At 43.5% G+C, this 18,632-nt stretch overlaps 1 protein-coding gene across 7 annotated transcripts in view; it reads left to right on the forward strand.

Annotated features, from left to right (window-relative positions):
* Positions 1 to 18,632, forward strand: part of CADM3 (cell adhesion molecule 3) — a 620,371-nt gene that overhangs the window by 518,524 nt on the left and 83,215 nt on the right. For all 7 annotated transcript variants that reach the window (XM_040333870.1, XM_040333865.1, XM_040333867.1 and 4 more), the window contains one exon: positions 7,123 to 7,295. In XM_040333870.1, the coding sequence (XP_040189804.1) occupies positions 7,123 to 7,295 (173 nt within the window). The remainder of the gene's footprint in view (positions 1 to 7,122; positions 7,296 to 18,632) is intronic.

An 18,632-nucleotide genomic window follows, 5' to 3' on the forward strand; every position in this document is an offset into this window, starting at 1 on the left:
GGAACAGTCCACCGCTGGCTGTGAGGGAGAGAGGTTTTCCGGAGTATAAAAGGGTCGGGTAAGTATAGCTTTTCCTTGCTCCACTGGACATAACGAGCAGTTAACCCATGCAGTGCAGGCACTGCCCCACTACATGGGAAAATAAAAATGTTGCTCAGAATTTTTCTTTAACCACTTTCTTCCAATCAACATACCGGTATGTCAATTGAAGTGGTTGTATCGGGATGATGCCTGCAGCTGCAAGTTGGCTCACTTGTAAGAGCAATCAGCAGGAAGGGACGTCTCCCCCTGCCACCTTCCGTGGCTCGTTTGGCTCTCCCACCACGCTGCAACAGCCAGCATGTGCTCCGGACTCCCAAACAAAGTGCTTTGATCCGGTCTCCTCAGCAGTAACCCGGAAACGATGAGCCAACATCACTTCTGGCTTACCTGTCGGCGCCATTTTCCAAAAAATAAAAACAAACACAAATGTCAATCTTGGTGTTTTTGAATGCTTTAAAAGTGCAGGGGAGGGATTTAGGGGATTTTTGACCCCAGATCCCTCCATAAAGATTACCTGTCATGTGCCTATTGCTGTCACAAAGGATGTTTACATTCCTTATGATAGAAAAAAAAGTTATTAAAAAAAAAAAACTATTAAAGCAACAAATAAAAAATAATTATTTAAAAAAAAAGTGTTCCTGTCCCCCGTGTGCAAAATTGAGCGCAGGCATTGGTCCCCACATGCGTGCAAACAGTGATCGTCCCACACATGTGAGGTATAACCGCAAATGTCAGATCATGGGCAGTCACTCTAGCACCAGGCCTCAACTGTAAATTTAAAGTGGTAACCTGAAAAGGCTTTAAAAAGCAAATAGTGGATAGTAAAATTTATGTTGTTTATCGCCAACATAAAATCATCTTTTTAGTTTTACAAAAAAATTGTGTTATGTATTGTTTTTTTTTTTTGCATTAAAATTCTAAAAATTGTTAATAAATCCCCCGGCGGAATTCAAATTCCGCGGCTAGGGGGCGTGTACTATTTAAATCAGGCGCGTCCCCGCGCCGATCGAACAGCGCATGCGCCGTCCGCAAATTTTCCCAGCGTGCATTGCTCCAAATGATGTCGCAAGGACGTCATTGGTTTCGACGTTAACGTAAATTACGTCCGGCCGTATTCGCGAACGACTTACGCAAACGACGTCAAAAATGCAAAACTCGCCGCGGGAACGACGGCCATACTTAACATAGGATGCGCCGCACTTACCCCTGCTATAGGGGTAACTTTCCGCCGGAAAAAGCCGAACGCAAACGACGTAAAATAAAAACGCCGGGCGGTCGTTTCTGAATCGGCGTAAATGCTCATTTGCATATTCCACGCGTAAAAGATATGGAAGCGCCACCTAGCGGCCGGCCTGAAATTGCAGCCTAAGATCCGACGGTGTAAGTCACTTACACCTGTCGGATCTTAGGCATATCTATGCGTAACCTGATTCTATGAATCAGGCGCATAGATACTGTACGACAGCCGGACTCAGAGATACGACGGCGTATCAGGAGATACGACGGCGTATCAGGAGATACGACGGCGTATCAGGAGATACGACGGCGTATCAGGAGATACGACGGCGTATCAGGAGATACGCCGTCGTATCTTCTTTCTGAATCCGGCCCAGTGCCAGAAATGGCCTGGAGCTAATGTATTTAGGACCTATCCAAGTCAACCCAAGCAACACCTCAGATTTTTCTATTTTCCTGTTTGGCAAACCACCCTTCATTTTTTTTAAACCAATTCCTTTTAATGACAGAAAATTTGATCCTTAAAGAGATATGTGTAGGGACCATGGTGTGCCCTCTAAGCATCGTAACTTTAGTTGAAGATAGCAAGTGTTGGTTCAATCACATGAACCTGTAGGCTTAGCAACCAGCAATTGAAACTTTCCTGTAACCCAGCTCCATCATATTTTACGGTCTCGCCGCTGACCTCTGCTAGCACTTTCCTCTCTTGTTTCATGTTGCACTGTAGATGGAGATTAGAGGATGCCGCTGGTGTCAACTCTGTTGTGAAAACCGCTGCTGGATTTCATTAGGCTTAAGAGGTGGATGGAAACATATGTAGTTCTAAAAGTACTTAAGTTTTATTGAACTAAATAAAACTGCAAGCACATTTCTGGAGAAGCATCTTATCAAGGCCCTTGATTAAATATATCTTGTACACAGAGTAGCGGCGTCATATTTATGACGAGGTAGAAAATGACAGCTTATTAAACTCACATTTTAATTATCACTGTCAAATTACTAATTACAACCTTAGGTTTCTACTCACAGATATCAAAAGGATCATCAAATGAACAGGCACAATACAAACACTAAAATACTTTTCTTGTAAAAAGATATTTTCGTAAATCTGTAGACTTGCTTCTTATTTATGGCTCTGGAAGAGGGAGGGAGGGGGGGGGACCTGGCTTACGTAGTTTGGAAAAGAAGGTCTAACTGTGCTTGATTAAATTAGCCCAGCTGCAGGTATGGATCCTTCCTTGATATGTCTCAGGCCCCGTACACACGTCCGAGGAACTCGACGTGCCAAACACATCGAGTTCCTCGTCGAGTTCTGTGTTGAAGCCGCCGAGGATCTCGGCGAGCCAACTTTCCTCATTTAACAACGAGGAAATAGAGAACATGTTCTCTATTTGGCCCGATGAGTTCCTCGTCGGCTTCCTCGGTGAAAAGTGTACACACGACCAAGTTTCTCGGCAGAATCCAGCTCCGATCGAGTTTCTGGCTGAATTCTGCCGAGAAACTCGGTCGTGTGTACGGGGCCTCAATGTACCTCGGGGTTGAAGAGGCTCACCACTCCAACTCCGGAGTTTGATTAAAATCAAGGAAGGATCCATATAGGGTTGCCACCTCAACCCGTACACATATGAATTACACAGGTTCTAAGGCTAATTTAATGCAGGATAAAGCATCAAGTGACATTAATTACCACCTTAATCAGCCTCAGAACCTGTCTAGTCTAATTAATGTGTTTGGGTTTAAAGGGATGAGGGGGCAACCCTAGATCCATACCTGTTACTGGACTCCTTTAATCAATTATATTTAGACCTTCATTATTGTTTTTTTTTTCTTGTGAGTGCATTTCGCTCACTGGGATTGGTGGAAGAAGCACTATTCAGCATGAGTGGATTGTGATTAATATCATTGCAACACCATTTGAAGATTATACACTTATTGTATTCAAGAGTACACTTTGTTAACAATGGTAGGATAATGATGGACTGCACCTAATTATTGTAGATTTGATAATTGTTTAAGGTTTTGTTCTTTATAGATTTTTTTTTTTACATGATATGAAATGCTAAGGGATTTTTTTTTTGCACATTATTTATGGTCTAGGGTGGTATTTAATTTTTAGACACATTCTTGGAATATTGTAGCAGCAACTTTTCTTTATTTTATTTATAATGGATCCAAAGACAAATTCTGTTTTTAAACAATAGTAAGTGAACTTTTCTTACTTGACCATCAGTTCTTAACTTACACAGGCATAGATGATGGACTTGACAACTTGCGTACAACCATCTGATCGTGTTTTTCAAAAACGATTAGTGCCAACGGTAGGTTTGCTACCTCATCCCCAACACCAAACACATATTAATTACACAGGTTCTGTGGCTGATTAAAGTGGTAATAAGACTTGGTGAAATAAAGTGAAGGAGCGCTCACATAAATAATACTTATAGTGATTGGAAAAAGTAACATGTCACAATTTTGATAACATAAATATTTGAGATGTGAATCACCCAAAAACAGATAGTGTTGACCACTTTAATTAACAATTATTCCTGATGCACTTTGGCAAGATAATGCTTTCTAACAATATTAGATGTTGGATGGACAAGGTACACCTCCTCCCACTGGGATCATAAACGGGATATATAAGGAAATAACAGAGGAACCAAAAATAGCATAATCCCTGTAACGGTCACCACCGTTTACGATTTCCCATTCCATCAACCACGACAGCTTATCTGACACTCCACAATCCGACAGGCACGATCCATTCCATTTCCCAGAATAACGAGACATACGCTCTGTTACTGGTTTCAAAATGTATGAACCCTTTTAATGGTATCTTAGCTTTCTTATATACAGTACAACATGTTTCAGTTAATCACAGGGACAAAGAACTCTCCACCCACACATCACACAATGGGGCTTCAATCACATTATTTTAGACAATGACATTCAGTTGAGTTAATTATCCCTCAGACGTCCTGTCTCCGCATTAGAGGGGTTCACCTGCATAATACACATTCCTTTACTAAACATAATTGACATGCTATTTCCCTACCCCTGAAAGGAGACATCTGACCTTTAGACTGCTAACTCACAACACATATCTATCATCAATAGCATCTTCACACAATGAAAGGTCTTAGGAGCAGACATACTTAGTTAGCATCTCAACAGCCTAGGTTAAGCATTGAAGTAGACACTCTTATTGACCGATTGGGGGTCAGCATGAAATCAAACTGTAATATTCCAAGATATCCGGCAAAACATGAATTAACAGTAATGTCCCATCTCATGTAATTTATAATTAATATTTCCCAGTCACTCTATGCCCAAAAGGGGCACAGGGTGACCCTAGACCCAAGATTTATTAATGACGCTGGCACAGGAGTACCCCCCATCCTTCAAAAGTCTCTGGTTGTCGCGGGTCATTCCGTTACTATCCCATTTATTTGTAAAAAAGACAAGATTAAAGACCAAATGGCTTGCTTACATAAAAGGCTTACCTTAGCCCGGCATTAAGGCTGCATGCGTGTCTGATGGCCGAATGGTGCCCCGCGTCTCTCACCCGTAGCTGGCGTGCGTTTCACCTTCCTACGCACACAGACCAAATGGCCTGGAAGTGACGTGACCAAGGCTCGCCTCGACGTACATTTTCTAAGATTTCACGTCATCAGGAAGCGTTCCAACGCTATCTTCTCTTTTCAGCCAATCGGAAAATGAGTCTCCGACCTGCTTCTGATTGGTCGGGTTGAGGATCAGTGTTTACAACAGTGAGTATTCATTTTCTGTTGTAACACCTGGGTGGGCTCATGGCGCAATGCTCTGCGCTCCATACCCACCATATTTTGAAGGCTATTTACCTGTTGAGCATTGTTGCATGCTTTGGTTAGTGATATCAACAAAAGCCCGGCCCATACATGACAGCCTGCTGGCACTTTTAGGAGATGATTGACAGGGGCTCCTCAATATGTTGTCAATCCAGCAATATAGCATGCATTGACTTAGGCAGGCCATACGTGGATACAATCTCGGCCAGTTTAACAGGAACCATGTATGGGCAGGCTGAATGTACCGATCGATCAACTTGGGTACAACCAGCGTGTTGGCGAATATCGCTAGCGGCTGCTATAGCTGCTAGCAATAATCACTGTCTTCTCTTGGCGGGGGTAGCTTCCATAACCCTCCCTGTCCCCCCCACTAGAAGAAGACAATGGCCCAGCAGGAGAGATCCCCTCATCAACACTGTGTTGATAGTGGGATCGAATGAATTTCTTTCCTGCCACCTGTGGTTACAGGAAGGAAATTGTCTTTGTGTATTGAAATAGATTGATTTCCCTGACACAATTTCTCAGGGCAAACAGCTACTTTGCCTGCTAGCCAAATTACAAGAAATTAGACCAGTCTGCTTGGATTCTTGTGCAAAGAGAGGGGGGCTATAGCCTGCATGGCTTCTTTTATTAACAATATGACATCACAAAACATATGCATTCTCATTGGTCAGTTTCATACAATTCACTCCCATTTTACAGGCCCCCCTGTGACGTCTGTTCTTTGTACACGGCACACATTCCACAGCACATTTCAGCCTCGTGTAATACAGGGATCCCCATTGAAGCCCACAAGGGCAACATTCTCTTCAAACCCATATAAGCTCATACGGAGGGAAAGAAGGAGGAGGAGGAGGGGTCCTCGTGCAAGTCCATATTTCGAAACAGTTCTCTTGTCACGAGACACAAAGTTCCTTTAGTGAAATGAGGACGGGGGGGGGGGGGGGTTTGAACACATCTGGAGCATGGGGGGAAAATGGCAATTGAATAGCTCTCCTTTGTCCCTTTTCCAATGCTAAGTTATAACTTCTTTAAAACATAATATCTGATATAAACTCTTAAGGAAAACAAACACTATTGTGATATATACTTATAAAAAATATAAAAGAATATAAAAATAAATTTAAAGAATATAAGAAGAGAAAACATTTCAGTGGTTCCAATAATAGAATTAGCCTAACACAAAATAGGAATTTTAGTATAATCCATCACAGTATGGCCGGCCCTAGTACTGCTCCATACCGTACAGAGTTGAAGGCAGGATACTGGTTATGTGAGCACATCTAAAATACTATTTAAAGGTGTTTTTGCAAAGTGTTTTAATTTTTGGGAATTTTAGGGGCGCTTCAGATGGGTTTACGTGTTTGTTTGCCATGTCATAAAAACCGGAGTGGAACCAGGAGTGTTAACAAACAGATTTAATAAAATTGCTGCACACAGAATCTGGTGTAGAAACAGCTGTGCATAGAAACCAATCAGCTTCCAGGCAGGGGCGGACTGACCATTGAGTCACTCGGGCACTGCCCGAGGGCCCCATGCCACTAGGGGGCCCCATCCAGGTTGCCAGGCTCAGTAAAACCAGGGACAGTATGTAAAAATCTGTGTTTTTTTTAGATCTGTCCCCGATATGTCCGAAAATGACATGCTTTTAATGTGAATATCCCAAGATTTTAGCTGCCCGCCTCTGCACTACCTCCTGGCGTGGTGGCCATCTGTAAGCCAGAGGGGCCCCATACTCTTCTATTGCCCGGGGGCCCCATGAGTTGTCAGTCCGCCCCTGCTTCCAGGTTTTATTGTCAAAGCTTAATTGAACAAGCTGAGGTTAGAATCTGGTGGCGCTCTGCGTAGTAACCAATCAGCTTCTGTGTGAACCAATTTTAGTAACCAAACATTCAGAAAATATTGCAACTGTAAGTAATGGGAAATAAATGTGGACAAAAATAAATTGCTGCAAAGGTTCTCTAAAACTTTATTTAGGAGTTGTATTCTAACAATTTCTTTTTAAACTCCTTTTTAGACCTGAAAGATATATCTGGACACGAAAAAATGGTGAACTGCCCACAACGGCAACCTTTGACCATAATAGCCTGGTGTTCCTGAACCTGAACAAGAGCGACAGCGGCACCTACGTTTGTGAAGTCTCCAATGTAATGGGAATGTTTATTGCAGAATACAAGCTGGATGTCAACGGTAAGAAAGGCCATGTTTAAACTGTTGCTTGTGGACTGTTTTTTATTTTATTTTTTTCTGTCTACATGAAGAGTATTGTGAAACATATGCCCTGTGTAATTTACATAATATGGAATTTCTCCTATTGTTATAGCTATTTTCAGTTCCCTGAGAAGATTCTTGCTCTGTTTCTTGTAAATTAATCTGAAGTCCCAAATGACAGACTGGAAGATTGGTCATCCTCTTCATTTTGTTTAAGAATGTCCCCTTGCTCAGAATTATTGAGACTTGCTTCCATAAATTCCACCTTAAGGGCCAAATTCTCAAAAAACCTGCCTAACTTAACTTTCAGCAGTTAAGTTACACAGGCGTTAAATTTCTACCTAAGTGCCCGATCCACAAAGCACTTACCTAGAAATTACACGCCGTGTAACCTAAGTGCCTCCGTCGCAAGGCGGTCGTCTGCTCGAGGGGGCGAATCCTATTCAAATGAGGCGCGCTCCCGCGCCGGACGTTCGGCGCATGCGTGTGACGTCATTTTTCCCGACGTGCATCGCGCGAACGTACTTTACGCCGGGCTTTGTGGATCGCGACGGGACAATAAAGTTGCGTCGGGAAAAAAAAAAATACGCGCCGGGAAAAAAAATTCAAAATTTAAAAAAAAACACGGCGATCGAAAAAAAGGTTTGTTTTTACAAGGTCTAAACAGTTTAGGCCTTGTAAAAGCATCCCTACTTTTATGTATGCAAAACGTAACTTACGCAAAAAAAAACACAAAGCTAAAAAGCTTTGTGGATCTGCCTAAGTACTCATTTGCATACGCAAAGCGGCATTTCGACTCAAAATGCCCCCAGCGGCGGATGCGGTACTGCATCCTAAGATCCGACAGTGTAAGTGTCTTACAGATGTCGGATCTTCTGACTATCTTTGGAAAAATCCTTCTGAGGATTGTTTCCAAAGATAGGCACAGGGATACGCAGGCTGAACAGCAGTTCCGCCTGCGTATCTCGTTTGAGAATTTGGCCCATAGTTCCCTCTGAGTTCTGAGTTCCATATTAGGGTTGCCACCCATCCAGGATTCACCCGGACAGTCTGGTTTTGATTCAAGTGTCCAGGATTCAGACTCCCTGAAACCCAGACACATTATTCAGACTGGACTGTGCCCCCCCCCCAACTTAGGCGTGCCTGGGCACACTCTAATCACCCAGAGTTGTACAGATTCCATCTGCTGCCTTGGTTGCATACAACCTATGCTCCCTAACTAATCAAATACCACAACCGTCAAGTGCATACGGCGCCTTCCTCCCTTCTCTCTCCTGCCTCTGAGCGAGTGAGTGCACTGTGGTATGGGGGACTCTGATGTAAGGGGTGCTCTGTGGACTCTGATGTAAGGAGGGCTTTGGGAACCATGATTTAAGGGGGAATGCTGAGAATTCTTATGTAAGTGGGGGCTTTGGTGAAATCCCCTTACATTGGAGTTAAATTTTACACCAGAGTCCACAGCATTCCCCCTTAAAAAAAGAAAGAAAAACTGCTGTGTGTCGCTAAATTGTTCGGGTTTGGCTTGAAGAAAAAGTGGCAACCCTATTCCATATGGTGTCACTTGTTGAACTGCAGGGCACTGTACATTAAAAGTTAGTCATAGTCTATAGCAGTGATGGCGAACCTTGGCACTCCAGATGTTTTGGAACTACATTTCATATGATGCTCATGCACTCTGCAGTTGAGCATCATGGGAAATGTAGTTCCAAAACATCTGGAGTGCCAAGGTTCGCCATCACTGGTCTATAGCAAGAGCTCTGCAAGGCTACAGCATGAAAATTCAGCCACAGTGACCCCTCTGGTGGGAGGACTATTGCATAACATAACTGAACCAGAACTTGCAGCAGCGTTGCAGAATGTTTGAAAAGAAAGTTAATTTGGACTTCCTGCAATTGTGCAACAAAATTGTGAAGCCCGGCAAGTCTAACAATAGCCTAGCAAGTCATTTTCAAACTTGCAGCACAATTGCTTGCCATCTGGGCTCTATTGACATTACAATTGTATGTCAGTGGAATGTGAAGGAGCAGGAGCCATAAAATGTCTTGGGCTGTATTATTATAGGAAATCAACAGAGATTTGGACAAGGTTTTTAGACCTGTGTGAGCATTTGCTTCTCCTGTAATGTCCAGCTGGTAGGGTCTGGGGCCTCCTACAGTTTTAAACACTATCCAGTTACAAATGCCAGTTTGGATGACATTACCAAATGACAAGTGTACACCTCTAGTGCAAAAAAAAAAAAAGTGTAAATACAGGCCTGCAAGTGAAGGCCTTAAGCGGAACTTGCCCTTTTGGGTAAAGCTTTGCTTTAGATCCCCCCCTCCCCCGGCTCTACCAAATTTAGCATGTAATTTGTGCGGGGCGGGGAGCGGGTACCTAGTTTTGACATGTACCTGCTCCCATTTCCGCTTGGTTCGCCTAGTTTCCCTCTCCTTGCAGTCTTCTGGGACATGTCACAGGTCCCACAAGCCTGTGTGAGCTATCACAGCCGGGTGCCCACACTTAAGATGCCGGTGCTGGGAACTCGATTAGTAAAAAACTAGCCTGGGTGAGGACAGTGCTGGATCCATGGACAGGTAATTGTCCTTTTATTAAAAGTCAGCAGCTACAGGATTTGTAGCTGCTGAATTTTAATATTTTATTACAGACTAGAGAACTGCTCCAATATTACGGATTAGGGAAAAAAGATGTGCGTGCACAAAACTGCATGGCTCGCCAAATAAGAAGATGACTGGAGTGCTGCTCATTTCAGAATAGCCTGGTAAGGCAAGTACAAGGGGCATCGTTAGTAGGGACAATTATACGTAGTTTTTTTCCAAAATATAGGGTTACTTTATATTTTTTATTAATGTTGACCTGAATGTGTTAACAAAGAACGCCGCACTCACTGGGGCTTGGTCACAGAGATAGTGGGGAGAGCAAAACACATCAGATTAAGAGCCGGGTTCACACAGGGGCAACACGACTCCCAGCACGACTTTGGGAGGCAACTTGGACACGACTTGACTATGAATCATCAGGCAACTTACAAGGCAACTTCAAGTTGCCTCCAGGACAGTACAAGGCAACTTCAAGTCGCCTCCAGGACAGGAGGCTTTCCAGTGGCCAATCAAACAACAATCAGCTCTGTGGGAGGGGTTTGCCTGAGAAATGTATGTTATCTTCCTGTATTGTTGCTTCAGTTAAGACAGTGATCAGACTTCTAAGGCAACTTCCATTGAAATCAATGGGTACAAGTTGCCTAGAAGTCGGATTGAAGTAGTACAGGAACCTTTTCTGAAGTCGGAGCGACTTCAGTAGTGTGTATTAAGACGGCTCCATTCACTTCCATTGATTTTCTCAACCACACGACTTGGGACGACTTGGGGCAACTTCAAGTCGGATCCCAGGTCGCCCCTGTGTGAACCAGCTCTGAGAGTGCAGAGTTCTTTGTTTACACTACTCTGTCTCTGGTGGGTGAAGGAGCTTAACGTAGGCACCCTATTTCTGAGGACCCGGGGGGATTGCACCTTCCCTCTTGCTTAGAGCGGTGCTCCAAGCCTTGTGACGTGTACACACGACCGCTATGCATGTCATGGATAAAAACAACGTTTTTCTCTACGTGATTCCTCTCAAGCCTGCCTTGCCTACACACGATCATGGAAAAAAAATGCTCGAGCAAAGCACGGTGACGTACAACAAGTACGACGGCACTATAAAGGGGACTTTCCATTGGAATGGCTACACCCTTTGGGCTGCTTATGCTAATTTCCCATCTCATAACTTGCTTCTGAGCATGCAATTTTTTTTGCCCCTCGTTAAAGCGTACACACGACCATTTTTCAAGACGTGAAAAACGTCAAAAAAAAAGAGCAGGTTCTAAATTTTTAACGGCCATTTTTCTCATCGAGAAAAATGCTCTGGAGCCTACACACGACCGCTTTTCACGACCAATTTAGAACATTTAATTTTTCTCGTCATATAAAAAATTGGTCGTGTGTACGCGACATAATGCTAGACGTGAATGTGGCTTGGGCTCCAAGACCTCCTTATTATGGCAGACAAGTTTATGCCAATTCTAAAATCTATAACATTCCTCTCTAATGCTACCCTATTTGTTTAAATGGGACCTACATTTTTTATCTCAGCTGCAGTTAAATAGTCTAAGTGGCAGATCCACAAAGCGAGTACGCCGGCGTATCTACTGATACGCCGGCGTACTTTCAAATTTCCCGCGTCGTATCTTTGTTTTGAGTCCTCAAAACAAGATACGACGGCATCTGGGTTAGATCCGACAGGCGTACGGCTTCGTACGCCTTCGGATCTAAGAATTCTTCGGCGTCCGCTGGGTGGCGTTCCCGTCGTAATCTGCGTCGAGTATGCAAATTAGCTATTTCCAACGATCCACGAACGTACGAGCGGCCGTCGCATTCTTTTACATCGTCTCTAGTCGGCTTTTTCCGGCGTATAGTTAAACCTGCTATGTTAAGTATGGCCGTCGTGCCCACGTTTAATTTGAATTTTCGTTTGCGTAAGTCGTCCGTAAATCACGGGATGGACGTAATTTACGTCCAAGTCAAAACAATGACGTCCTTGCGACGTCATTTCGCGCAATGCATGGCGGGAAATTTAGGGACAGCGCATGCGCAGTTCGTTTGGCGCGGGGATGCGCTTCATTTAAATGAAACACGCCCCCTACCCGCCCAATTTGAATTCTGCGCCCGAGAGATAGACTACGCCACCGTAACTTACGACACAAAATCTTTAAGGATTCGAACCAAACTACAGTAAGGTACGGCGACGTAGCGTATCTCAGATACGGTGCCCAGGGGCAGATCTTTGTGGATCTGCCCCTAAAAGTGTTTCTTTGGGCTGGCTCTAGAGATCAGAAAGCTACGTTTTACAACAAGTGGCCAATTTATTTATAATAAATACTGCTGTAAAAATCTTTATTATTGATGCAACCTTCACTTGTTGAAGTGCTTGAATGTCCATAATGTTCAGACAAATAACACTTGAATACACAGAGAATAATGGCTAATGGAGGAAAACTTCTATGCCATTTGTTTTTTTCCAGAGGCCAAATTTGTAGAGGAAGCAATCTGCAATATATACAGAAACTCCAGGCAATAACTTGAATCAGTCAATCAACTGCTAATGGCGTCCATGACACCCTGCAACTATGTTCAAATTTAAGGCCGGAATCACACTAGTGCGTTGCTTTTTTGAGCTGCGTTGTTGTTGCAGATTTCTCTAGAGGGTGTTCTGCAGATCAACTGCGGTTTAGCTGCAGATCAGGTGCGAATTTGGAGACCTGGGAGAACTTCCGGGTGAGAGGAGAGTGGGGGAGAATTGTATTGAGCTGAATGAGAGAAACTCCTGCAGAGAACTGAACACATGTGCGAATTAGATGCGTACCCATAGAAGATAATGGGACTGAATTCGCACCTGAGCCGCACCGCAAGACATAAAAACCGCATGCGGTTTGGAGGCAATACGCAGTGCGAATGCATCGCACATATGTGAACCAGCCTCATTGAAAACAATGTATTTTGAAATGTCCTGCGAATTAGATGCGGTTTAAACCGCACTCAATTCGCATAGGTGTGAACCTAGCCTAAAGGTGTACTAAATTTACATCTGAGAGCCATTTACCTGTATGGCCAGCTTTTTTCTCATGCTCCAGTATGTGTAGAGATAGCTGCAGTGAGCTCAGTCAAAGGGCAGTGCTCAGAACAAAACAAAAAAAAACAACTTTGATCGGTTGTAAAATCCAAGCTATCAAAAAAAATCATGCAAACAGTTATGCCCTGTACACACGATCAGAATTTCCGACAGCAAAAGTCCGATGTGAGCTTTTGAACGGAAATTCCGACCATCTGTATGCTCCATCAGACTTTTGCTGTCGGAATTTCCGCCAACAAAAGATTGAGAGCTGGTTCTCAAATTTTCAGATGGAAAAAATTCCTATTGGAAAATCTGGTCGTCTGTAGCAATTCCGACACGCGAAATTCCGACGCATGCTCGGAAACAATTTAACGCATGCTCGGAAGCATTGAACTTCATTTTCTCGGCTCGTCATAGTGTTGTACATCACCGCGTTCTTGACGGACGAAAGTTCAGAGAACTTTTGTGTGACCGTGTGTATGCAAGACAAGCTTGAGCGGAATTCCATCTGAAAAACCATCCGACGAAAAATCCGGTTGTGTGTAAGCGGCGTAACTCAGCACGGAAATCAAGGAAAATGGCGCAGGTAGGGATACAGCTGAGCTACAACAAATTCATACACGTGAATTTTCTGTAGGGGTGTAGCATTATACTGAAAACTCTATAGATCCAAAAATATCTGTGGCAGCTTCTCAATAAGACTCAAGTGATCACTGCAATATATAAAAGAAAATGGTAGAAGGCACCAACTAAGTGCAGTATATAGGAAAATAACAAATGACAACTTACATGTGACAAAAAATTGCAACACCCACCATTTTATTCTCTAGGACCTTTGGTTAAAAAAATATATAATGTTTAAGAGTTTTAAATAATTTACTAGGATTTTTTTTCAGATTATTACATATATGTGAGAAGTCTAATGCCCCGTACACACCATCACTTTATGTGATGAAAAAAAATGACGTTTTTAAAAACGTCACTTTAATTGACCGTGTGTGGGGGAAAACGTAGTTTTATGTCTTCTAAAAAACGACCAAAAAAAATTGAAGCATGCTTCAATTTTATGTGTCGTTTTTCAAAACGTCAACTTTTACTTCACAGAAATTGACCGTGTGTAGCAAAAACGTCGTTTAAAACGACGTTTTTTCACCCGCGCATGCCTAGAAGCTGCTTATGAAGCGAGCTTCAATGGAAAAAAGTGGTGGAACGTAACCTCGCTTTGCTAGAACATTGTGAGAAAAACGATGGTGTGTAGGCAACTTCGTCTTTGAAAATTGAAGTTTCAAAAACGTCATTTTTTACTTCACAGAAAATGTCGTTTTTTTTCATCACATAAAGTGATGGTGTGTACGGGGCATTAGAGCTGACGTGGTTAAAGTGGTTGAAATTCCTGAAGGTTGATTGCTATGTGTGGTCAACATCGAACTCTGGCATCCATTTTCAGCATTTAACCACTTAAGCCCCAGACCATTATGCAGCTTAAAGACCAGGCCACTTTTTGCGATTCGGCACTGCGTCGTTTTAACTGACAATTGCGCGGTCGTGTGACGTGGCTCCCAAACAAAATTGGCGTCCTTTTTTTTCCACAAATAGAGCTTTCTTTTGGTGGTATTTGATCACCTCTGCGATTTTTACGTATACGTATTCTTCAACATATTTTTGGTAAAAAAAAATTTGTCAATAAGCGTTTATTGATTGGTTTGCTCAAAATGTATAGCGTCTACCAAATAGGGGATACATTTGTACTTCTTTTTATTACCCGCACCTTGTCAGCAGCCTCACTCAAAGTCCCAATATCTCCCCACAATTTTTTCTTCATTTACCAAATAGGGGATAGTTTTATGGCATTTTTATTAATATTTTTTTTTCTACTAATGGCGGCGATCAGTGATTTTTTTGGTGACTGCGACATTATGGTGGACACATCGAACACTTTTGACACTATTTTGGGACCATTGTCATTTTTACAGCGAACATTGCTATTAAAATGCACTGGTTACTGTAAAAATGACACTGGCAGTGAAGGGGTTAACCAGGAGGGGGCGCTGTAGGGGTTAAATGTGTGATTCTTACTGTGGGGGGGGGAGTGGCTGGGCGTGTGACGTCACTGATCGTCTGTTCCCTATGACAGGGAACAGACGATCAGTGACAGGCTCACTAGGAAGCATGGGGAGATGTTTGTTTACACTTACCTCTCCCTGTTCTTCCTCTCTGTGACCCGATCGCGGGACACTGGCGGCGATCGGGTTAGCTTTTCCCGCGGGGAAGGTCACGGAGAAGAGGACCTATGGCTGGGCTTTTATATTTCAATATTTTTCTTTCAAATAGTTTTTATTGGTATATGTCAAGCATATCAATACAACGTTATCAAGTATTGTGTGGTATACAATGCAGAGTAACTTGCATAGTTTCAAATAGAAGGTACAATACCGGGTTACCTACTGCACCGTCCATGCACCCACCAAGTGGGTATCTAGACGGTAGGTAATATATAAACAGAATGTGAACAGAATACATTTATGTAAACAAAAAAGGGGGGGGAGGAGGGATAAAGAGGGAGGAAGGGGGGGGAAGGTAGAGAGCATCATAAGTATGTCAATACAATCAGAGGATAATTCGACGGTCTATTGACCGTTATACCAGGTTTGCCAGGGGTCCCAAAGGGTCAATACCGTGGAGCAGGAGTGTTTCCTACGTGCAAGGGTGGACTCGTATGTGTAGTGGGTTCTCACCAGTCGCACTACGTCCGTCAGTGATGGGAGAGTCTTGGACTTCCAGTTTCGAGCGATCAGTAGTCTTGTTGCTAACAGTACATGCACGGTCACCAGTCTCAGGGGTGATGGGATGTCCTCAATGGTTAGGTTAAGGATAGCTAGCGGGGGTGTCAGTGAAATGGGTGTACCAAGAATGCTCCGTAGCATCAACTCCACTGATGACCATAGCGGTCTTAAGCATGGGCAGGACCAGAAGATGTGGAGAAGAGTACCAGGGTTTTTACATCCCCCTCCAACATTCGTGAGATGTGGCAGGGTGGAATTTGGCTATCCTAATTGGTGTAAGATACCATCTCATCAGCAATTTTTGTGAGAGTTCCCAGAGGGAGGTGCAGGAGGTATATTTGTGGTTAGCTTTAATCGCTGTCTGCCATTGACGGTCAGAGAACGGGGTAAGTAAGTCATATTCCCATTCCAGGAGTGGTTTGGATTTGGTGAAGGAGTTTTTTTCCTGGAGGGTTGAGTAAATTATGGAAGTACCTTTGGTTTTTGTCGTATCAGAGAAGAGGAAGCGCCATATGTGCAGAGGTAGGTGTCCTTCCAGAGGACGAGAGTTGTTAAGGCAATGTTGCAGTCTGTAGTACGTAAGGTAGTCTGAAGCAGGGGCTTGTAGGGTCTCTTGGACGTGGAGAAATTATTTGGTGGTCACTAAGGGACGTAGTTCGTGGACGTGGGATACGCGGTCGGTCAGCCAGTGGGGAATAGGTAAGTCAGGGGTCAGCAGCTGAAGTGTTTGTATGGGTATTGGGGTAGGTTTGGTAGCAAGGGTTGGCCAGGAGGAGGAATGGAGTGTCTTCCATACTTTGACAGAAGCCTGAATAGTAGGGGAGTATATGGAGAGTTGTGGTTGTTTGGCGGTCGTGCTGAATAGCCATTGGGAGAGGTTGGGGCCAGGGACCATGTGGGATTCTATAGCGCCCCAAAGTGTGGTGGGGTGGTCCACCATCCACTCGCGCATCTGTGAGAGTATAGTGGCCATATAGTAATCTCTGATGTCTGCTAGGCCCATGCCTCCCACAGACCTATGTTTGACGAGTTTAGCCTGGTTGCATCTGGGTTTCTTGCCTTGCCATAGAAAGTGTCCAAGTATGGACTGTAAGGATTTAAGGTAGGATTGTGGTAGAGGGATTGGGAGTGTCCGGAAGGTGTACAGTAGTCTGGGTAAGATCATTAGTTTAAAGGCCGCAAGTCTCCCCGCCCAAGAAAATTTGTGTTTGGAAATTTTTGCAGTTTCTCGGATAAGCATCTGTTTCGTCTCGGTATAGTTTTGGGGGAATAGGGTTGATGTGGATTTAGTCAGTGTGATACCTAAGTATGGTATACCTGTGTCCGCCCAAGGGTATGGGTATTTGTGTCTAAGCAAGTTGCTAGTGATGGCGTCCAGTCCTATGTCTAGAATGTACGATTTTTGTTCATTTACCTTATAGTAAGACACATTAGCAAATCTCCTTAGTAATTATTTCAATATTTTTTATTGAAAATAAACAAAGTTGTATAAGGCACAAGTGACAAAGACAGAAATAACAATTGAGCTCTGTCAGATTATATTGCTTATACAAATAATCGTAAACATAAAACCTATAGATAAAAAAAAAAGAGAACGGCTGGGCTTTTAAAGGGGACGTACATGTATGCCCTTGTGCCCAGCCGTGCCATTTTTGTTGTATATCGTCATGCGGCGGTCCTCAAGCGGTTAAAGCATTTTGATTGTGGCTGACGGTCAGCTGAACTGCTTTATGCCACAATTCCAGACCAACATGGCCAGGCTTTGGGATTTACAGTCGGCTCTACAAAAGCTGTGATTTTTTTTTTTCCGTAACAAAATAAGGCTAAAGCTCTGCGCCATTGAGGGGGTGAGAAATTAAAATAAGAATACAGCAGGGCAGGATAAAATCCGTGTAGCGACAGATCTCAGACAATCGCTTAATCCCCAGTCGCTTCTGCTTCAAAGTCTTATCGCAGGTACAAGGTCGGACCTTCTCGGTTTTGTGATGCTGTATTCCCAGTCTGTCTATTATCTCCAGACCAGCTTCCTTTCTTCACTTATCTCTCCCTCCACCTTTTTTTTTTTTTACTTTCTTATTCCTCTAGTTGATTTTCATCAGCTGCCTTTTATCCCTTGTTTTGTTTTTTGTTCTCAGAAAAGCTAAAGATTTTATATCCCAGAAAATTTTTAAATTTGCATAGGTCTTGGTATATATAACCCTCCCGGGTGAGTTGGATTTACTATATGGTGCTCATGGACTATTGTCAAGGGAGAGCAGCAAGAACCAAAACACCAAGGGGTAGATTCACATAGACTTACGACGGGCGTATCCCCGCCGTCGCAACTTTAAGCGTATGCTCAAACTGAGATACGCTTAAATGTTGCTAAGATACGACCGGCGTAAGTCTCCTACGCCGTCGTATCTTAACTGCATATTTACGCTGCACGCTAGGGGCGTGTACGCTGATTCACGCCTAGAATATGTAAATCAGCTAGATACGCCGATTCACGAACGTACGCCCGGCCGTCGCAGTAAAGATACGCCGTTTACGTAAGGGTTTTTCAGGCGTAAAGTTATTCCACCAAATACATGGCGCAGCCAATGTTAAGTATGGCCGTCGTTCCCGCGCCAAAATTTAATTTTTTTACGTTGTTTGCGTAACTCGTCCGTGAATGGGGCTGGCCGCAATTTACGTTCACGTCGAAAGCATGACGATTTGCCGACGTCATTTGGAGCATGTGCACTGGGATAGGTCCACGGACGGCGCATGCGCCGTTCATTAAAAACGTCAAATACGTGGGGTCACTAGTATTTTACATAGAACACGCCCCCAACCAGCCTATTTTGAATTAGGCGGGCTTACGCCGGCCCAATTACACTGCGCCGCCGTAAGTTTCAGCGCAAGTTCT

The sequence above is a fragment of the Rana temporaria genome, chromosome 13 (genome assembly GCF_905171775.1).
Source record: "Rana temporaria chromosome 13, aRanTem1.1, whole genome shotgun sequence".
Classification (NCBI taxonomy): Eukaryota; Metazoa; Chordata; class Amphibia; order Anura; family Ranidae; genus Rana; species Rana temporaria.